We start from the raw sequence: 21276 nt of genomic DNA on the forward strand, positions 1-21276 counted from the left end.
ACAAAACGGGCTGAAAACAATCATCAAGGTTCCCGCACGTTGGCCAACGCAACCTTTTACGGAACTGGTGCATTCCACGGAAAGATTGTTTTTGCGCCACAAAAGCTCTCGGCTTTCGGGTAGCAGTTTCTCGGCGAACCGTGCACTGGATGCGCTGCGATAGAGGCCCGCTTTCACGTGGTTGAGTCAGTATGGGCGCACCTGCTAGCAGGGAGCAGATATTGGTGCCGGCCTGTACGTATATATCTTAATAGGCGTACGTAGAACTCAAACAGTGAATTGAAAATTAAATTTTAGGTTTATCGTGCCGACACTGGGCAGCACGCGGGTCATGGGGGCCCCGTACTGCGGGACTCGAGGATAATTTTGACCGCTCGGGGTTCGTTAACGTGCACCCTGTGCACGGGGTACACGTGCCCGGCGTGCTACTCGTTGGCTATGCCGTTGGAGCACGCACTTTGTCGAGCTGCAGACTTATCTTCTTGCGGTCGCAGAGACGTTAAAATTTTACAATGCGTCATTGACTGCTTTGTCTCAGGATTGTAGCCGTACTTCTAAGTTTCGTTCCTAGCGATGAAACCCAGCCGTCTTGAAATGGTAGCTGAAATCAAGCTCTGGAACAAAGACTTCTATTCGCAAAGTGGCAAGAAAGCTGGGTGTTACTCTGCAAGTAGACCATTTAGATGAAGACGCATAAATAATTTATTTCCTTAATAACGCAGCCACTCACAAAACATTTTGATGCCCTCTTATATGACGCCTTGTTTGGTCGCCTCGCTGTTTCTACCTGGCGAAAACACTATCAACAGAAATTCAAAACGCGAACTCATCGGAAAATATCGAAACATGCTTCTCTATAGAGTTTTAGAAATAGCGCACCCAAGTCTGTCTGCGCGCCCAAAGACCGAAGCCGAGCGTACTTTCTGTTCGTGTATTCATTAGCACCTATAATGGATTTGTTTTTTCGCGAGTGGTTAGGAAAGAGCAGAAAGTTAAGCGTTTATGTATAAAGGGATACAGCGCCTCGTATTGACTAGTAATCCCAGGTAAACGGTATTCTAGGTTACGTTTCCCCTGTTCGCGTTTTAAGTTATTCTGACAGTATGACGAGACTACATACAAAGTAATTAAGTAGATTCTATGGAGTAAATGGGTTTGATCAGCTGTGAGATAGTCGGGCACAAAGCCCCACAGGCTATTTCAATGTCCATCAGACATTGTCTCGCGCATAAAACTGGCAGTGTCCGACGCATACTTTTCGCTACTGCTGCGCATTTTGCCGAGCCGCAGGTGTGCGCACGACGTGTATGTCCGTTGACCTCCGTCTCTGCACCACATGCAGCCGCTCGTAAAAGGCAAAATGGGGTCGCTTCGTAAGCGCGTACCGGAAATTTTTTTTTACACATCGAATTTCTCCTCTTTTAATCAACTAATGGGTGCCGTTTACAGAACCGCGATATCTGTTCTTGACGCAGAGCTCTTAACTTGTAAACTTCGTACTTCTATTTTCTTCGAACTTGCGAATTTCTGAAAATATCTTAAAAGTTAAGACCCTAAATAGAAATTCTGCATCCAACAGTCACATGAATTTATCTTTCTCAAATGCAACAGATTTCATTAAAATTGGTCCAGGGTTATCTCAGAAAAGCGTTTTTGCGTTTTACATGTATTTGAACAGGCCGCGTCGGAGTTGGGCCCGAGCTAAAGGTTTCTCTTAACAAGAAGGCCAGGACAGCCTGAAATAACCCCTTGAGGTCTTGTGGTCGTCAACGTCTTTTTGGGGAGCCTGTGGAAGTATTGGTGCTTTCGTCAGGTTTTGCCATCGAGCTCCTGAACTTCGGATTTTCTTGCCTTCGTGTCAGCTCGGGGAATAAAAGGGGTGACGCTGCTTCGGTGAAGAGGGCAATTATGTTGACATGGGGACGCCCGCTGGAACGCTTCTCACACTTGACAGGCCGATCATACGGGGGCCAGGACGGCCTTATTTAACCCTTGCGGTCTTGTGGTCATGGGCCAACTCCTGCCCTCCGGTTAGTCTCCCCTTCGTCCATTCCTTACTGTCAGCTCGGGGAATAAAAGGGGTGACGCTGTTTCGAAGAAGAGGGCTATTATGTCGACATGCATGGGGGCGCCCGCTGGAACGGTTATCACACTTGACAGGCCGATCATACGGGGGCCAAGACAGCCTTGTTTAACCCTTGCGGTCTTGTGGTCATGGGCCCACTCCTACCCTCCGGTTAGTCTCCCCTTCGTCCATTCCTTTCTGTCAGCTCGGGGAATAAAAGGGGTGACGCTGTTTCGGAGAAGAGGGCTATTATGTCGACGTGGGGACGCCCGCTGGAACGCTTCTCACACTTGACAGGCCGATCATACGGGGGCCAGGACGGCCTTATTTAACCCTTGCGGTCTTGTGGTCATGGGCCAACTCCTGCCCTCCGGTTAGTCTCCCCTTCGTCCATTCCTTACTGTCAGCTCGGGGAATAAAAGGGGTGACGCTGTTTCGGAGAAGAGGGCTATTATGTCGACGTGAGGACGCCCGCTGGAACGCTTCTCACACTTGACAGGCCGATCATACGGGGGCCAGGACGGCCTTGTTTAACCCTTGCGGTCTTGTGGTCATGGGCCAACTCCTGCCCTCCGGTTAGTCTCCCCTTCGTCCATTCCTTACTGTCAGCTCGGGGAATAAAAGGGGTGACGCTGTTTCGGAGAAGAGGGCTATTATGTCGACATGCATGGGGGCGCCCGCTGGAACGGTTCTCGCACTTGACAGGCCGATGATACGGGGGCCAAGACAGCCTTGTTTAACCCCATGCGGTCTTGTGGTCGTGGGCGAACTCCTGCCCTCCGGTTTGTCTCCGCTTCGTCCATTACTTTCTGTCAGCTCGGGGAATAAAAGGGGTGACGATGTTTCAGAGAAGAGGGCATTTATGTCGGCATGGGGACGTCCGCTGGAATGCTTCTCACACTTGGCAGGTTGATGTCCAGGCTTACCATCGCAGCCTTTTCTGGGACAAGGCAAATCATCTTGTCATAGGAACGTACGCCTAGTAGTCTGACATTTGACAGGTCGATCATACCACCACTAAACGGTGTACTAGATTACATTTTTATTTATTTATTTATTTATTTACTTATTTTGCCTTCAAGGCCCGAAGGCGTTACAGAATGGAGTGGAATGAAATACAGAGCATGTGCAGATAACGGTATAATAATAAAAAAATTAGAAAGTGCGGATTAACAACCTGCCTGTTCCCGTTTTATATTACGCTGATAGTATGACGAGAATATATACAAAGTAATTAAGTAGATTCTATAGGATAAATGGGTTTGAGCAGCTGTGAGATAGCTGGGCACAAAACCCCTCAGGCTATTTCAATGTCCGTCAGACATTGTCTCGCGGCAGTGTCCGACGCATACTTTTCGCAATTGCTGTGCATGTTTTGCGCAGCTGCAGATCTGCGCTCGACGTGTATGTCCGTTGAACTCCACCTCTGCGTACCATAAACTTTTTATCGCTATAAAACGCCCCCCTAACTTTCAGCTTGGCGCTTTTAGCAGAAGGCCTCGCAGCACGACAGACCTGTTTCCATCGCGGCGCACTATACCAGGCCACTCGAGGGAGGGACAGTGAGTACGCAGTGTAGGCATAATTGGCGAATAAATATTATTATTATTAGGTAGTCACAAAAAACCGCTATAAGAAGTTAGCGATGGCAGCTCCAAGACCGGACATCTTTAAGAAATATCTGGACCTCGAGCAGCCTGAAGACCAGGTGTTCTGCACGTACGTCTTCGTCGACGCCACGTTGGAGAATGTGAGATCAAAGATGAGGGTGCTCAGCTACGAACCGAAATCGCCTGAAGGTACGGTGCAGCTGTTTATCTTGCTCTGCAACGTCTCTTTGTCATACATTTGAACCGCACGCAAGGCGTTAGCAGCCTGTCACTGAGTTGTCGCGACTCGCTCACTTAGAAAAGCTCCTGTTAACCTTCAGTGGACATTGGTAGAAATGTAAATTAGAAGTTCTGCAGAAGGAAACTAAGGGTAAAAGGGAATGTGAATATCAATCGTTGTAAGGTGTAATTTCTAAAGTGAGGACAACCGACAGAAAGAGAGAAATAGAGAGAGAAAGAGCAAGCATTTATTTTTCATGATATGGGGTGACTTCCTCGTGGGGCCCATTGGCTCGCGCCACACCGCGTGCCCGCTGGATCAGCCGTCGCTGCTCCTTCGCGTCTAACCTGGTCAGCGCAGTCTCCCAGGACCAACGTGTAGGAATAGGAGAGTAAGCCGGAGGGTGTGACGGTGCACAAAAGAATAAAGCAAGGAGAGTCAACATTGGTTGATGTCAAAGAAAGACAAGGTCTTCCGGGGCGCATTAGTGTACCATGTGGTTTCTGGTTTCATGTCATTTCATGTTTGTTATTCGAGAGGGAATAGATGCTCCCCCAGAAGACCTTGTCAACCTTTCTCTGATGTCGACCGCGGTTGAGTCACTTTGACTTCCCCTACGCCACCTTACACTGCTTCAATTCATATTACCCGGACATATAGAGCCCTGTACTTAAATGTTGCTTTTCTTGACTTTCTTTTTAGACTGCACTATCTCCGGAAACGGTGCACATTTTGCGTCGAGTAAAGCCACATTTCCGGTTCCGCTTTTAGACGTGCGCAGTTTGAACGAGTGCATCTGGCTTTCATTTCAGTCTCTTTCTCTTATTTATTTTTTGGTAATCACTCATTATGACTACTCTGTACATAGCTATACGGTATAACTTGGCGCATATTGTGTTAAAAGTTTCACCTTCACGCCTTTCTCATTGTCCTACGTTCACTAGAAGGTCTCAAATCGTCAAATTTACGTGACGAAAGTGATTAGATAGCCAGATCCCACGAACCCCAAATTGATCTGAAGTCGCATCAGAAGAGATTATCATCGAAACAGAGACAAATCCCTCGCATTGTCTGTTTCTACTCCTCGCGTCGATGTGCTGTCTTCGGTGTACAAAGCTGTCACCAAGGTGTTGGACAAACCTGTCGCAGCCGCGCTGCCCGCCCTAATGCATGTACAGCCATTTACATTTGTGGCGTGGGCAACGCAACCAAATCGAAATCACTCTTTACTAGAGCCGAACCAACGTAATAACACACAGGCGTTTGGAGAACACTAATTTATTGAAGTCCGTCTGGTGCTTATGCGCCATCCTAAGGCATACGCTTTTTCGGAACTGCTCAATTCGACGTTTACGACCTGGTTCTTGAGGTTCGTTTTAGGATTCTGCTTATTGAATGAATAAATTATCTATATTGAATATGTTACATTATGCAGAATCCGAAACTTAAATGTTCTATTGTTGTCATGTCCCTAGAGCTGGCACCTAGATTTGGGTTCTGAGCATTTGTGCTCACTTTTGATGCTCACTGTGCTGTGGCTGCTGTTTTGACACACAAATGAACCTGTTCATTTTTTAAAAATTAGACATAAAGAAAGAGTTTTCACACCATCGTTACTTTACTCTAGCTTAGTCAGTTATTTATGGTCAACATACTTTCTTCTTTGTTTTCTCCAGAATGCCCAAGGTCTACGTTTTGCGGTCTGGGTACTGACCAGTGGCCAGATGCGGGCGTCGACTCTGAACTTGACCTCCTCCCAGTAGCTCTCTTTAAGGATCCATTTCTGAAGGGCCGGAACAAGTTGGTTCTTTGCGAACTTCTCAACTCGGACGAGCAACCACACGGTAACAAGTCCGTTTCGTAGTAAAGTAGTCGCGTAGTTCAACAGGAAAGCGTAAGGAGTAGCCATATTTGTAAGGGTCAACTTTTTGGGTTTCTGTGTACCTCCGCCGTCCGCCGAGTACATCCTTAACAACACAGCAACAAAAACAATACAACAAAAACAATAAAAGAAGCTAGATGTGCTACGGTGGGCACCAAACCAGCGTGCCCAAACGCAGCAGCCCATTTAGCTACTTATTAGACCAGCTTTACCAGTATTTCCATCTGCAAGCTAGTCCTTTGAGGCTCTTAGCGAGTAGGTACGTCGCCTCGCATCACAGTTGAAATACGAATATGAAAGCACGCCCGTTGCCGCCATCCTTTTCTAGTGGCAGCTGGCGGTTTGTTCGGTACACCATGCGATATAGCATCGCCTTCGGGTTGGGCCCAGGTCTGTGGCAGAAAAGAGACACTCAGCGTTGCCCATTGTGTGTAGCACTACTGTATACGAGAAAAGTGAGACACACACTTGCGACAAAGTTTGTGCACAGTCGCGCGTCTCGCTCTCATCACTGCGATGGACTGCGATGTGTAGCTGTGCCACAGCCGCACAAAACGACGATGCTTGGAAGCTGTAATTCGGTGTCGACGAGCACCGGAACAGCGCCACACTGCATGTGTTCGGACAAAACGTGAAATTCGGGTTACAGTGGAACGAAAGTAATTCTACAATGACGCAAGAGCAACACGCCATGTCGTCATTAGACAGTGCTTAGCATAACATTATTTCCACGTGGCGTGGGATTTCTGCAAACATTTGTTTCGCTATTGGAAATGTTGGAAGGAAGGACGTCTACAACTTTAAGTTATCTCGGGGATGAAATGGTGACGTAAGGTGAAATAATTACTGACTGCAATTACAAAGTTCACCACCACAAGTGGGGCAGCTATTTAGAGCCCGATATTCACGAGGGGGTTGGGGGGCATATAAACAGATGTCATTTATATCATAATATAACGAAGCACATCGAACAAAGAAGAAGAGGTAGGAGTAAAGCGTTTGTTGATGAATACATTTAATTTAGTGTTCCACTATGAGACGTACAGAAAATTACGAAATCACCCGAACATAAGTTTGCAATTCAATCAGCTGGCTCCTATATATATATATATATATATATATATATATATATATATATATAGATCTATATATATGAGAAGAAAGGGGGTTAACCGAAGGGCCCGATTTTTATTAGTCATATCATAAGAAGGCAACAAACACTGACACCAAGGACAACATAGGGGAAATTACTTGTGCTTAATAAATGAAATAATGAAAGGATAAATTAATGGAAATTAAAGTGGATGAAAAAACAACTTCCGCAGGTGGGAACCGAACCCACAACCTTCGCATTTCGCGTGCGATGCTCTACCAATTGAGCACCAATATATATATATATATATATATATATGTGTGTGTGTGTGTGTGTGTGTGTGTGTGTGTGTGTGTGTGTGTGTGTGTGTGTGTGTGCCTTCACCCAAAAATATCACACACACTCACACACACGCACACACACACACACACACACACACACACACACACACACACACACACACACACACAAAGAGAGATGTAGCAGTTACCGTGTAGTCACTGATAAAAGGCCCAATGAAAGCTCTGTGTGGGATACATCAAATATGTCACTTTCCAAGAAGGAACCCTTTAAAAAGAGTTATTTTCTTACAGTATAAAAAATCTGTAGGCTTATCGGAATGTTTACACGTTGAGTACAGACAGTTTCTACAAGCAGCGTACAGTTTGGACTGTCAACAGGTACTCCGTGGCCTGTAATTTTTGTTTGTGGCTCCGCATAGTGAATATATGGACAAAACAAGATCGTATATAACTGCGACGGTTTATCTAAATAATCTCTATCGGATGTTTCCTGAAATAATATTTAACTTAGCTAACGTGAGGGTATTAGTGAGGCAAACAGAGACTTACAGCAATAATAATAACAACAAACGCGCACAGTGTAAAGAAATGTGCGACATCAGTACGCAAATTGAAAATAGGACAGAAAGAACTTTCAGATAGGGCAAAACCATTAATATGCTTAAAAGCAAGCTGTATGCTCTATCAGTCTAGTGAACGTATTCGCAATTTACGGTGACTGTGAAGCAAACGTGACTTTAAATTTTTTATTGGTTCCGCAAAGCTACCGGAAATCGGCGACTCCTCATAAAGAGAGCCATTGATGTACGTACGACATTATGAACTCTCTGCAATCTTGAAGTTATTCGCAACTGACATTTGCGTGAACGTCACGTAGCTTATAGTCTAAGAGGCTGCATTAGGAATTAGTGCAAAATTAGCCCGCCTAAATTTAAAGTAAGCTTACCCGCTGTAGCCTCACGCCGTAAATTAGCACGTCTTAACCTCTTTCATAAATTTTTACCTTCTTTGCTTTTTGATAACCCGTACATAAAAAGAGCTCACCACATTGGGCGCACCTTTCACTCTAACACCGTATATCCCCCACAAACCCACACCGCGACTTCTCAGCAGTTATTTTTCCTGTCCACACCACGAGACTGGAATGGCGTGCCCACTGAAGTTGCCACTATCATCGACCCATTACAATTCAAGCGGCTCATCGAAAACATCTCATTGTGACTTGTATTATATCTGTTTGTCATTAACTTCCCACTACCTCATGTAACGTCTGAACAAGATACCTTTGAGGGAATAAATAAGCAATTAAGCAAACAAATATGTAGAGTTTGACTAAGCTAGTAGGTTTAGTCGGCGTCACGCATGATGCCAGCCTCTCATACACAGAGATATAACGTAAATACAGCGCAAATTATACTGTACGTTAAAGAGTGGCAAGCTTCCTTTATTCCACTTTATGTCACCTATATTGCTGTCATAGCATCTCAGCATTACAGAGTGTAGGAGGAGCACGTTATCTACATAACACACACAATTATAGCGCAAAACATTTTCAGTGGAAGGTAACAGTGTGAGGCATGATAAAATAATACATGATAGTACAAGTGTAACGCAACAAGACGTTGTAAGTACTGCTATAGGCAAAAGAAGTGAAGTGCACTTACACACAAAGTCGTCTTGTAATGTCACTCAGGTGCAATGAGAGCAGTTATACCACGTTTTAAATGACATTGATCAGTAACAGATACAAAATTATGTGAAAGCCGGCTCTGTACATAGCGTGTTTTCTTATATAATGACTCAGAAAAAGGTTCGTGTTGTTTCAGAGACGAACACACGCCATCCTTGCAAGAAGACAATGGAAGCTGCGAAAGAACAAGAGCCGTGGTTCGGCATCGAGCAGGAGTACGTGATTCTGGAACAAAATGGTGTACCGATCGGCTGGCCCAAACAGAGCCACTCTTTGAAACGCTGCCGTGAGTCAATGTCGTTCTTTCTTTTCTTTAAGTAAAGCTTTCTTTGCCTCTTTTCCAGACTTTCACCTTCCATCGGTGCTCGTCCCCAAAAACTCTGCTGTTAAGCGAGAGCAGGAGTGCATTCTGGACATTGCCAAATTCCGCCATATTATCCGATTCACCATCTTTTCAGTTCTGATTGGCTCAAATGGCAGCTACGGCTTCTCTTGTAGGCTCAGAACGCCGGCGTGGCGGAATATTATAGTGTCTGACAATGTGGCGTGTTAGATACGGGACCTTTTCCTGAGCCTCCTTCGAGTTCACCAGACCACATCGAATCGCGCCACACCTAAGTAAAGAACGCAGAAGCAGATCTACCCCGTTCCCGAGGCGCGGCACGTGCAAACGAGTTGGTGTCCCCCACCTCGTGCGCCGCAGGTGGAGCTATTCACTGCTTGACTCATCCCGAAAGTGTAGCGAGAGCCTGGCACTGTTCCAGGTAACGTGGGTCCCGAGGCAAGACGGCTGTAATGCACCGTGAAGCCCTGGCAGCTATCTCCCCATCCGCCTTTGTGAAGGCAGTTGCAGACCGGGAAGGCAATACCGCAGAGAGAAGTAAGCCCTCGGACAATTGGGGCCCAAGGAGCGACCCTGTGCGCCGGGTGCGACACAATCGCACGGGCGCCTACCATTGGTCGAAAATGACGACACCTGAGCGGGCTCGCCGATTGGCCGAAAATGGCGTCATCTGAGCGGGCTCGCCGATTGGCCGAACGTGACGTGACTTCGAGACACCGAAGGGCTTAAAAGCCAGAGACCGGGAGCAGCAAAGAAGAGCATTGCTTCATTCATCTCTTTCAAGCTTCTTGCCACGGGCCGCAGCGTCCGAGTTGCTGCCGGCCCGTAATGACTTTATGACTGTTAATTTCTTTGTACTCTCACTGAAGTAATGTAAATAAACCTCCAGTTTTCATCTCAAAGTCCTCCTCAACCTCGGCCAACTCCCGCACCCAACGGCAAGCTCCAATATCTGGGAGACAGCAATTGGGATTGTCCTCCAAATCCAACAGGCGGAATTGTAGGGGTGACAATTCCGGGCAACATGTTCGGGTTGCTGTCTTCTCTTATTAGCTCGCAGGTCTGCTACGGCTTTGCTGCTTAGCTCAATACGCAAGCATGTAGCGCCGGCTCCACTCGAATCCGAACGGCGACTGGAATGGCAACGTTGCCAGTGCAATCACCGTTAAAGCAGTACTTACATAGCATTTCCAGCTTTTCATTTTTTTTTGTCTGTGTGGTGTGTGTGTGTGTTCAATCAAGGTCCTTGTCACTATAGCTAACAATAATGACGCGATTGTCCGAGCATACCAAGACAAGTATCTGAAATACCCCTTTAATGCAAAAAGCCAAACTAAACCACTAAAGCTTCAGAGAAGTAGAATTAGATCAGTTTTTGGTCATAGTAACTTAGATTTGAATATAACAATAACCGTTCCGTAAAAGGAAGTACTCATGGGTCACGGATGATTTTACCCGTACAGTATCTGGGAAGCTGACTAGACATTGCGCTAATTGTACATGAAATTGTGCATAATTGCAGAGACATGTAACTTTCTTTTATTTTGTAAGTGGTTATTTTCTTGCCGTTTCTGTAAGCATCGACGCTTGCATGCTTTGGTATATGCATTACTGCATTTAGTAACGCAATCGAGTTGCAAATGACTCCCTGTACCGATACAAGACAGCCGTCAAGCTGCCGGTCGAGAAGCTTTCTGCGCTTACCCCTTGCATTTCTCGTGTATGAACCGCAGAAACCAAGCTGAAATAACCGAAATTGAATTTTCCAGGCAGACAACAAGCTAAGTACATATCGGTAATGCTTTGTATTTAGGCTTCGCACTAGCGGTACCAGTGACATCTTAATTTAATTTATTACAGCTTACCTTTGTTTATTACACGCATTTGGGAGCCATAAGTTGGGAAGTGCGGTTTCGCGAGAGCAGCGATTATGCTCGTGTTCGTCGCTCTTGCTTTCTGTTCTGTTTAGCACCTGATTTACGAATTAAACGATTCCATTCATATGGTAATTGCAAGAGGCAGGGTTCGTGAAGGCGCAATAACTCCTCAAGGGCAGACAGACAACGTAGTCCTTTAAATGAGAGCCCAATAACTCTACTGACAATGAACGCGTTCCTGTGAGCTAGTTGGAGCAGCACTGAAAGTATATGCGCAGCGCCAGCAGACGAAGAACGGAGAAAAGAACGCGGCTGCATGGAGTGCTGACTTTACACTTGGCGCATTCCTCGCAAATTTCACATAGCTAAGCGAAATAAGCAGACGGAAGCGACCAATGAATAGCGCACTGATAGACAATACTCATGCATTGACGATAATCACGCATACGTGTGGATGCATGCGCGTTTTCATGTCGCCGCACGTTGCGTTCATGCGGCCATTGAAAACTGCTAGAAATACGCCGCGGAACAAACATAATTGCTCAGGAGTTACTGTGCCAGGTAACACTAAAAGGAAATAAATCCTTGACGATGAAGAGCAGGAGGAGGAGCAGCTTCAGAAGAAGGGTGCTTCTGATTATTTTAATAACAAGTTATTTTCTTATATGATCCGAATCTTGGCCAGTCTCCCGCAGTCGGTTTGCGCCATCAGTGAAGGAAGACGAAACAAAACGAAACGTTGCCATAACTATTCTCGATATTCTATCTTTGGCAGCCTCTTCTCTGGGACATTAGCATAGAGATGTTGGTGCATCTGTTGTGAGGTATATGATTGAACCAGGACGATTTCCTTGCTAGATTCTTTGATTTTATCTGACTTCATTCTTTTTAGCTATTCAAAATTTATCAATAGTGCTTCTTTTAAGACTCGTATGGTCTATTCTAATCACCCGATCCTTGGCCAATCCCCCATAGTGGGTATGAGCCACTCTCGGACGGAAAGAAACAGACAAACAAACAAACATTGGTACCTGCAGGCGGACTTAGTTTTGCAAGCGCTGCCAGCAAGTGGAGGCCAGCCCGAAAGCCGCTTATAGAATGTGTCATGCCTGTCATGCCATTCTCGGACGGAAAGAAACAGACATCAGTTTACATCATCATCAGTTTACAAAGCGCTAGGAATGATTGCGACGAGGACGTAGTTTAACCCATGCTAATACTTTGTTTACCGGAGTCGCTATAGCTATGCTGCTCTCCATCTGTCCCACCTCGCCCCAAATCTGCGGCTAAATCTGTGGTCGGACAAAGGACATCGGGTTTCAGTCAGTGCGATTCGGCCTGTGAGGATTAATCCTGCCGGTCGCTTGGTCGCTTGTCTTTTTGCTAACTGAAATTTTCTATGATGGACATGACCGCATTCTAGTGATACGGTGCGTTTTCAGTCTCGACATCGCGCAGCTGCTCGCGTTTCTCTGTGGATTGGTTTACAAGATCCCAAGGCCAGCGTATGCAGTCCGCGCTATTTGTGCGAGGAATATATTCTGAGTGGGCCTAATATTATATTTTTTTTTCTCGGCGCACGCATACAATAAGTGACATAAATCGTTTCTCCCTCACGACTCTTGCATTCCCACGGAAACGGAACAGCATGCTCGCCTTGCCGTGAAAAAAAGAAGTACTAGTAAATGAGTGCTTTTTGTACAGCACACTTGAAACGTACATAAATAAAGGCAGACAAAAATAGAAGCATTACTGAGTCGTTCTTGAGCAGCAACACTAAACGTTTAATGCCCGAGTAAGTGATTTGAGGTTTCATGAAGGCAAACACGTTATTGTTTTTCTACATCAAAAATAATGTTCCTGAAAAGAACGGGCAAAGACAAATAGAAAAAATAAATCTTTGACTAACGTAACGACATGTGCAGGTCAAATAGAATATTTTGTTTTTGTCGATTCAGAAATTGTGTGTACTGACGTTCCTGCTCTCAGAACGGGGGAGAGTGTTCACAATGGTTTCGATTTGTAAAGCCATTTTCTTAATAAATTTCTAGTAATAAATTTATCAGGGTGGAAGGCGCCATTAGTGTAATCTCGGTGACTATCGCGGCTCACACCCGTTCGTTCTCACGAACCGCTGTGCACAAATGACTTTGTGCACGCTGGTACCGTTTCACAAATTTTCTTGTTGTTCTTCCTTCATTTTTTAAAAGATGGATCAGATAAAGCGCTAATGTCTATCAGGAGGATGTGACAAAACACTGACAGAGGCACTTTAGACTGCTTACATGTGCGAATACGAAAGCATTATACCGTTTGTAGAGCTCGTAACGTCACGATCGCGCTCATTTATACACTCATGACGTGGCGCCACCTCCTCTCCATTGGTTGCGCCGCCTCGTGTCCAATGACGCACGCACTAGGTTCCACCTCTAGTCAGCCGGATGGTTGCGATGTCAGAGGTTCAATGACACACGCGCTAGGCACAGTTTTAGTCAGTCAGAACCTTAGAACCGCTGTGGCATCGGGGTAGCATGCTCGTCTAGCACCCCGAAGGTCCGGGCTCAATTCGCAACCAGACCGAAATTTACCAAAATACCAAGGTTCGGTGCAGAAGGAAGTGAAGAACGAGCGCTTTAGAACAGGGCATATTGCTCGTGTGACACAGTCGAGTGCCTGCGCTAAAGCACTGTTTCCCCCACTCTGTCGCAGGCGGTCACTGTGCCCCTTAGAGTGTGAGTTTGTGATGGAGTGGGTGAGGAGTGAGTGAGAATTGAATTAGTGATTTGGTTGACATTGAAAATGCTGGCAACTAATCAGTCGTCGGCTTTGCAAACAATAAATTGTTCAATGGTCAACTGACGATAGCATGAGGTGATATGCAAAAATGTTCTGGTAATCAGTTGCCAGGCTGCCTCTATTCTTTTTTTGTGTGTGTATTCATGATAATCGAGTGTGGGGATGTGCGTTCCTGGGAGTAATCTGTTTCAGGCCAGTCCTAGCTGCTCGTGGATAGGCAGTAAGGTGCAGAGACGGTGCAAGCATATTAGGCATGTTAAAACATATTTGAGGGCTGAAGAAGGTGTGCCACCATACTGTCCTCTATTGTACTCACTCACACTGCACTCTATTTATGTATTTCACTGCCCGGGTTGCGAGAGCACATATGCCATGGTTTCCTATTCACGTTAGGCTTTACCATAATTGAATAGAACGCGGACATTCTGTAAACATTCTTTAAAACGCATTTTCATTGCAGAAAGCTACTTCTACGCCGTGGGTTCGGAAAACACTGCCGGCCGCCAAGTCGCCGACGCACACGTCAAAGCTTGTTCTTACGCCGGCGTCAAGCTTTATGGCTCCAACGCTGAAGCCGTCATATCACAGGTATAGGACACGAGTTTTAAGAAATTTTTATATCAGTAGGTTCATCTTGCACTCATTATCCGTTGTCTGACAAGGCCGTAGCCGTGTATGGCCCTATTCACCATTATGGAGTCGTAAGTGTCGTCCGTTCACTCCATACTGTAAAAATGTGTGCAACCTTAAGGATGTTTTCTTGTCGCACTGCTAACACCCTTACCCTTAGGGCCTTACTTTGAGGCCGACAGCCGAGCTCTAACTAGACGTGCAATGACAAAAGACGTTATTAAAAACTATCTAATCATTGTGCCAGCCTTAGGCGCACAGGAATATCCGCCAAGAGACGGTTAGACGGAGAGGTATAAAACTTCCCTGTCGGATATTTCTGAGCACCCAAGGCTGTCACATTAATTACAGTATTCAACTACGTATTTTGTCATCGCAAGTCTAGTCAGAGCTCCGTTGTCGTCCTCTATAAATTTTTGTAAGGCCCTAACGGTAAAGGTGCTACCAGTGAGACAAGAAAACACGCTTAAGGGTGTAAACATTTTTACAGCGCATGTTTAGCACGCATTGTGCGCTGGCAGCTTCTACACGATTAAACACGGCCGCCGGTAAGTGGGGTCCAGAATCCGGTGTCTTCTGCCACAACTCTATGTGCCGCTGCTTGTCAGCGAATACAGTTACCGAGACGACAGGCGACTGCGAAGTCTCGTTTCATGCGTTCTCTCCTGCTCTGTAGCATATGGGCAAAACAAGCAGACTCCGCTGACGATCCTTCACAGCTTTGAGAAACTTCTGTCACCGTATATATTCCACCACAAATGATGTCCTTAGCGTTGTCATAGCGTAAACTGTCAGTCGCATAACAAAATTCATGAGCAGCGGAACGCTATGTATGGCAGTCGTTATAGTAATGCAAAGCAACACTACTGGGTTGAATGAAATACAACGCAAGGCGACAGTACAAGACAGAAAGACGGAACGCAACGAACGTGTTCCGTCTTTCCTGTCTTGTCGTCCGCGTTCTTCGTCATGTCATTCACAAACAGTTCCCCAGATTCGTGCTCTCGTGCCTTCGTGTTAGACAAGTTGTCGCTAGAATAAAAAAAAATTATGAGGTTTTACGTGCCAAAACCACTTTCTGATTATGAGGCACGCCGTAGTAGAGGACTCCGGAAATTTGGACCACCTGGGGTTCTTTATCATCATCATCATCATCATAATAATAATAATAATAATAATAATAATAATAATAATAATAATAATAATAATAATAATAATAATCAGCAGCAACCTGGTTACGCCCACTGTAGGGCAAAGGCCTCTCCCATACTTCTCCAACTACCCCGGTCATGTACTAATTGGGGCCATGTTGTCCCTGAAAGTTTATTAATCTCATCCGCCCACCTAATTTTCTGCCACCCCCTGCTACGCTTCCCTTTCCTTGGAATCCAGTCCGTAACCCTTAATGGCCATCGGTTATCTTCCCTCCTCATTATATGTCCTGCCCATGCCCATTTCTTTTTCTCGATTTCAACTAAGATCTCATTAACTCACGTTTGTTCCCTCACCCAATCTGCTCTTTTCTTATCCCTTAACGTTACACCCATCATTCTTCTTTCCATAGCTCGTTGTGTCGTCCTCAATTTGAGTAGAACTCTTTTCGTAAGCCTCCATGTTTCTGTCCCGTACATGAGTACTGGTAAGACACTGCTGTTATACATTTTTCTCTTGAGGGATGATGGCAACCTGCTGTTCTTTAACGTGCACCTAAATCTAAGTACACGGGAGTTTTCGCATTTCGCCCCCATCGAAATGCGGCCGCCGTGGCCGGGTTTCAATCCCGCGACCTCCATGCTTAGCAGGCCAACACCATAGCCACTAAGTAGCCACGGCGGGTGTAGCTTGAAGACTGTGGCCGTAGTTATAAACTTACTTTAAAGATAACAGGCGAGCTGCTATCACAATTATCCGGTTTGTTTTGCTGTCGGACACGTAATTTTAACGGGAATGAGTGTATAAACTGTCCTAATGTACAAGTTATTGTCTTATTTCCTAATTAATAATAGATAATTTATCGGTCGTCCTGTGATCTTGCTCGCTCAGTGGGAGTACCAGATCGGGCCCTTGCCTGGAGTCGAGGCGGGCGACCACCTTTGGATATCCCGCTACATTCTACAGCGAGTGGCCGAGGATTTCGGCGTCATGGTCAGCTTCGAGCCACGGCCCTTCAAGAGCCTCGAGGTGCCTGGTTGCGCGGGTCACGTCAACTTCAGCACCAAGTCGTCACGAAGCGAAGGCGGCCTCGAGTAAGCCATCTACATAAGGGGTTCGAACGAATCTTGTTCTGTAGGCTGTGCCCAGAACGAGAACTAACTGAACAATGTTCAATTAGTTCTCGCAAAATTTGACTGCTTCACTTGGGTCGCAGTTCCATTATAAGGGAAGTTTGTTCATTGAAGGATGCGAATTCATCGCCAAACTTGAACCGTCATTACGCAAACAAAATATTATTGCATTGCAGGAGAGAGAGAGAGAGACTGTGAGAGTGAGAACGACGATATATATATATATATATATATATATATATATATATATATATATATATATATATATATATATATATATATATATATATATATATATATATATGCCCTAGTGGATTGACAAGCCAGATGATCTGGAATAGAGGAACGACAGCCTCATGGAAGTTCGTGAATAGTTTTCTGGCTTGGGATTTCTTGAAGTCACACTTCAAGATGTCAGCTAACGCCAGACCTTTCCCTTCCCGCTTCTGGGAAAGAGTGGTGAAAGGCAAGCTAAAGAAGAAGGTTAGGTTCAATTAATAAATTGCACTTCAGGAATAACAAAAACGTCAGTCTTACTACCATAGTTGCTTTGATAAAGGAGCAAAGATAAGAGAAAAAAATAAGGGCTTGAATATATCGCATTAGCCTCCCATGACGTAGTTGGGATTACAATGCATTCTGAAGGAACTAGACAGCCAGCCGATCTGCAGGTTCTTTTTATGTTAGTACTTCTTGGTTCATGGTCGAATTATCTCAAGAAAGGACTATATGCTTGGGTAAGTTAGGTTAGGTTTGGTTTGCACCTTTTCGCTATTTGTTGCTACTTGCTCTCTTGATTCAGTATACTACGCTCGCATACGTTCTATATTCATCATAGCTGCCTGATAAGTACCTCACGCTAGCAAAATTCTCTCAAACAACGGACCTGTAGCCTAGATCTGCAAATTATCGAACTGAATCGCTATTTAGAAGAGAAAGCGGAATAATTTACTGACAAAAAAAGACTAATTTTTCTAAGTACATACGACTGGGTTACTATGCGCGAAGGAATTCCTGTCGCTTCAAACTTTCTTCTGTAATATTTATTACAAATCAGTTATGCGGAAATGCTTATGAAACTTCTATGACAGGAAAACATATCATCGCCCTCGACAGGAAGCACCCCCCCCCCCTCCGCCCTCTCGTCGCCCCGAAGCTACTAACATTCAACCAACCTCTAAACTTACCGAAGACTGCTTGTAGCTTCGTGATACTGTCGGCTGAATTACACTTCTTGCTTTCAGTATAATGTGCTTACGCTCGGCAGTACGTTCCCACATGTTCATTGCCTTTTAGCATCCTTGTTTAGAATATGTTTTTTTTATATATCAAGTTTACTGGATTATTTCAGTTATATAAAATTGAAATGCAGCTGTAGTTCCTAATGCTGCAGAATACCCCATGATGATTCGTTTTATCACCTTGTTAATTGATTAATACACTGATTTATTAATAATATCGTTCATTCATTTAATAATACAATGATCTTTCAGTGAAGGAGAGAGAATAGAGGTGGAAGGGAGCCAAAACTGTTCGTTCATAACGTACCTGCACTTTTTCTTTTCTTTTTTTTTTTTTTTTTTGCAGCTGGATAAACAAGGCTATTGCCAAGCTAGAACTGAAACACGAGCTCCACCTAAAAGCCTACGACCCCAGGAAGAAGAGCTCGAACGAAGAACGACTGAGGGGCGATCTGCTAACGACGCCCTCTCGCAAATTTTCGGCGGCCGTCTCCGCCAAGACGGTGTGCGTGCGCGTGCCGCGGCTTACAAAAGTCGCTGGGCGAGGATTTTTCGAAGACCGTAGGCCGGGCGCCAATGTGGAGCCTTACCGGGCCATGCAACGACTCGTAGAAACCCTCTGCTTGGCCGAATAACGCTAAGTCTACATCCTTTAGCGAATACCACTAGGAATGACTATTCGTTTGTTGGGACCTTTGGGCTAAAACAATCTGCTTTTCATATCGGAGGCGGCTCGCACGTAGGGTCACTGATACACAATGCTGTGTAGATCAAACATGCGCTCGTCAGCCCTGGAGACATGTTTGTCTTGCGATCAGTTGTGTTCATGTCAGCGCGATTGCGTTCGATATACGTTCATAGTAACGTTTGGAACACCAGACACGTACCCGGTGTTCAAAAACACGTTTCTTCTCTCACCTGTGTGGATTTGTACACTTTGAACTAGTGGTATCTAAACATAACGAAGGATTTCTTACCAGAATTGTGGCGACGGCTAAAGACCAGGGAGGTCAGAACCAAAGTGGACTGGTGCACACTTTCAACTTCTCGAAGAAGCAGAATTTACCTACGTTGCCATTTTCTCATCTTCTCCCTAGCCGAACTGCTATCCTACAGATCCATTAAAGTCAGACTTCGCTACTCGGGGCTCAAAGTTGTTGTGCGTCGAACGAAAGCGTGCCGCCACGAAATCTCCCAGTCCACGAACTGACGACAATTCATGCTTGAGTGTTGTGCAAGATGGAGTCACTGCGCTACGCAGGAAATTCGTCCTAAGCCCTGTTGAGATGTGGTTGTGGCGGTGTATACCTTTAACTTTCCCCTTTTCACGGTCGTGAAATGTGCCAGCGTCCTTGGCACCTGGTCGCAGATGTATAGAAATAAGTGCGGCCGAATAAATGATGTTGTATTGAGATGAATAAATGAATTTTACACATCGTTTATCCAGTGAAAGACAGGCCTCTGTAAGTGGGCCAGTAAATTGATAGACGAGCTTCCAGGAGGAAAATTTCAAAATTTTCACACAAATTTCCACAATATTTTAGAGCGTTTAATAAAGACAAGCACACATAATGAGACTTGTACATATTATTGAAATCGGGGCGAGTTCTAGTAACGCCGCTTATAGTCCGAAAGGGACAACAAATTCATGACACTTGATAGAAACTAAAAATAAGCCTCAGTCTGCTGGTGCTTCTCAAACGAATACAGTGGCTATGTAGATGCAGTACACGCCAGAAACGTTAAAAAGAAAAGTGCCTAAACGGACAAAGGTTGTAGAGCAAAATGTTGATTTCGCCATGCCACTTCCTAGAACACCTTCCCCACCCCACCCCCTCACCCAAAAAAAAGAAAGGCAGCACCACATCAAAGCTACATTTTACTTTATGAGGAAAGAGGACATGTCAGTAAATTGTTCCCCCAAACTAGTTAAACAATGGAATTGGGTTTTGTGCTATAAGAACCACTGAAAACAGCGAATATGTTATAGAAAGCACAGATGAGTGTATAAAGCAGAGAGCGTGCACAGATGGTGCCGTTGTCACGCCGCGCATGACGCAACCAGAGCTAAATTTAGACATTGCTCAGCAGTACGTTTTTTGATCGGAGTGGCAGTGGTTGCATTTGAGAAAGCTCAATCATTCACAGTAGGTACAATCCCTCAAACTCAAGCCTGTGTCCATCAGGAGATATATTAGGCCTACAAGTATGCAATTCTTGCAGTAATTTACCGCTTGCTCAGTTATGGTGGCCCCGCGTTCGACATGCGGGATACAAAAATGGTGTGAAAACACTTGGGCAGCAAGACAGAGGCATGAAAATCCGCGTCCACTGCCTTTGGCCACGGCTGGCCCACTACGAACAGAAAGCTAGCATGACTGCAAGTTTAGCCAGTAGGGGCCCCACTAGCTGAAACATAAGTTAAAGCACGTAAGTTTTCTAATGCGTGAATGAATTCTATTCGCTTTAATTGGGTATCATTGTGCAGAGAAAAATTAAGTCACAGTTTCGCACGAAAGGGGCATTGTGAAGGTGAATGTGAAGCAGAGATTGCGATAGCAATTTATTAGGCAACGACACTAAGTCAAATTAGAGGTTTTACCATCTGCATAAACATTCGCTTAGTAACTAAATTTCCGAGCACGTCGTCACGCGCTCGCAGACAAACACGAATACATTTCACTCGAGGAACCCGGCCCTCGCTACCCGTCGCGGTGGCTTAGCGACCATGGGGTTCCTCTGCTAAGCACGCGGTCGCGGGATCAAAGCCCGGCCGCCGCGGCCGTATTTGAGCAGGGGCGAAATGCAAAACACCCGTGTTCCGTGTACTGGGGCCACGTTAAAGATCCTCTGGTGGTCAAAATTTATCGTGAGTTCCCCCCCCCCCCTCCCTTACGGTGCGCCTCATAATGAAATCGTGGTTTTGGTACGTAGAACCACAGAATTCAATTCAATTCGCCGACAAGCGTGATGAAAAGCGGCAGCAGCGGCTATCGAATTCTCCTCCTTGCTGCCTCTCGTTTCAACGTGAACTACACTCTAAAACAAAATTACACCCTTTGAGGTTGTATCTTGCCACACAACAATAAACGTCAACTCTCTTGTCCGCATTTCCTTTCTTTAACGCAGCGAGCTCGGTATTTCCCAGTAACGAACAGCATCCGCGTTATCAGCATGACATAGCATTCCCGACAGGAAAGTAACGGGCGCGGCGTTTTCAAGAAAGGAAACGCAAGCAAAGC

General features: G+C 45.3%; 1 protein-coding gene across 1 annotated transcript; it reads left to right on the forward strand.

Annotated features, from left to right (window-relative positions):
• Positions 1 to 3710: 3710 nt before the first annotated feature.
• LOC126535829 (glutamine synthetase-like) lies at positions 3711 to 19399 on the forward strand. The gene is made up of 6 exons (XM_050182663.2): positions 3711 to 3864; positions 5572 to 5739; positions 8999 to 9148; positions 14339 to 14466; positions 16552 to 16754; positions 18381 to 19399. The coding sequence occupies exons 1-6, from the start codon at positions 3711 to 3713 to the stop codon at positions 18667 to 18669; spliced, it is 1092 nt and encodes a 363-aa protein (XP_050038620.1). The 3' UTR covers positions 18670 to 19399.
• Positions 19400 to 21276: the final 1877 nt, after the last annotated feature.

Source organism: Dermacentor andersoni, chromosome 4, assembly GCF_023375885.2.
Source record: "Dermacentor andersoni chromosome 4, qqDerAnde1_hic_scaffold, whole genome shotgun sequence".
Classification (NCBI taxonomy): domain Eukaryota; kingdom Metazoa; phylum Arthropoda; class Arachnida; order Ixodida; family Ixodidae; genus Dermacentor; species Dermacentor andersoni.

What these genes read in the sequence shown, in the direction of transcription:
- LOC126535829 (XM_050182663.2), top strand. Translation starts at nt 3,711, where the DNA reads ATGGCAGCTCCAAGACCGGACATCTTTAAGAAATATCTGGACCTCGAG. An exon ending in CGAACCGAAATCGCCTGAAG is followed by an intron (nt 3,865 to 5,571) that starts GTACGGTGCAGC and finishes TGTTTTCTCCAG; the next exon opens with AATGCCCAAGGTCTACGTTT. An exon ending in CCACTCTTTGAAACGCTGCC is followed by an intron (nt 9,149 to 14,338) that starts GTGAGTCAATGT and finishes TTTTCATTGCAG; the next exon opens with AAAGCTACTTCTACGCCGTG.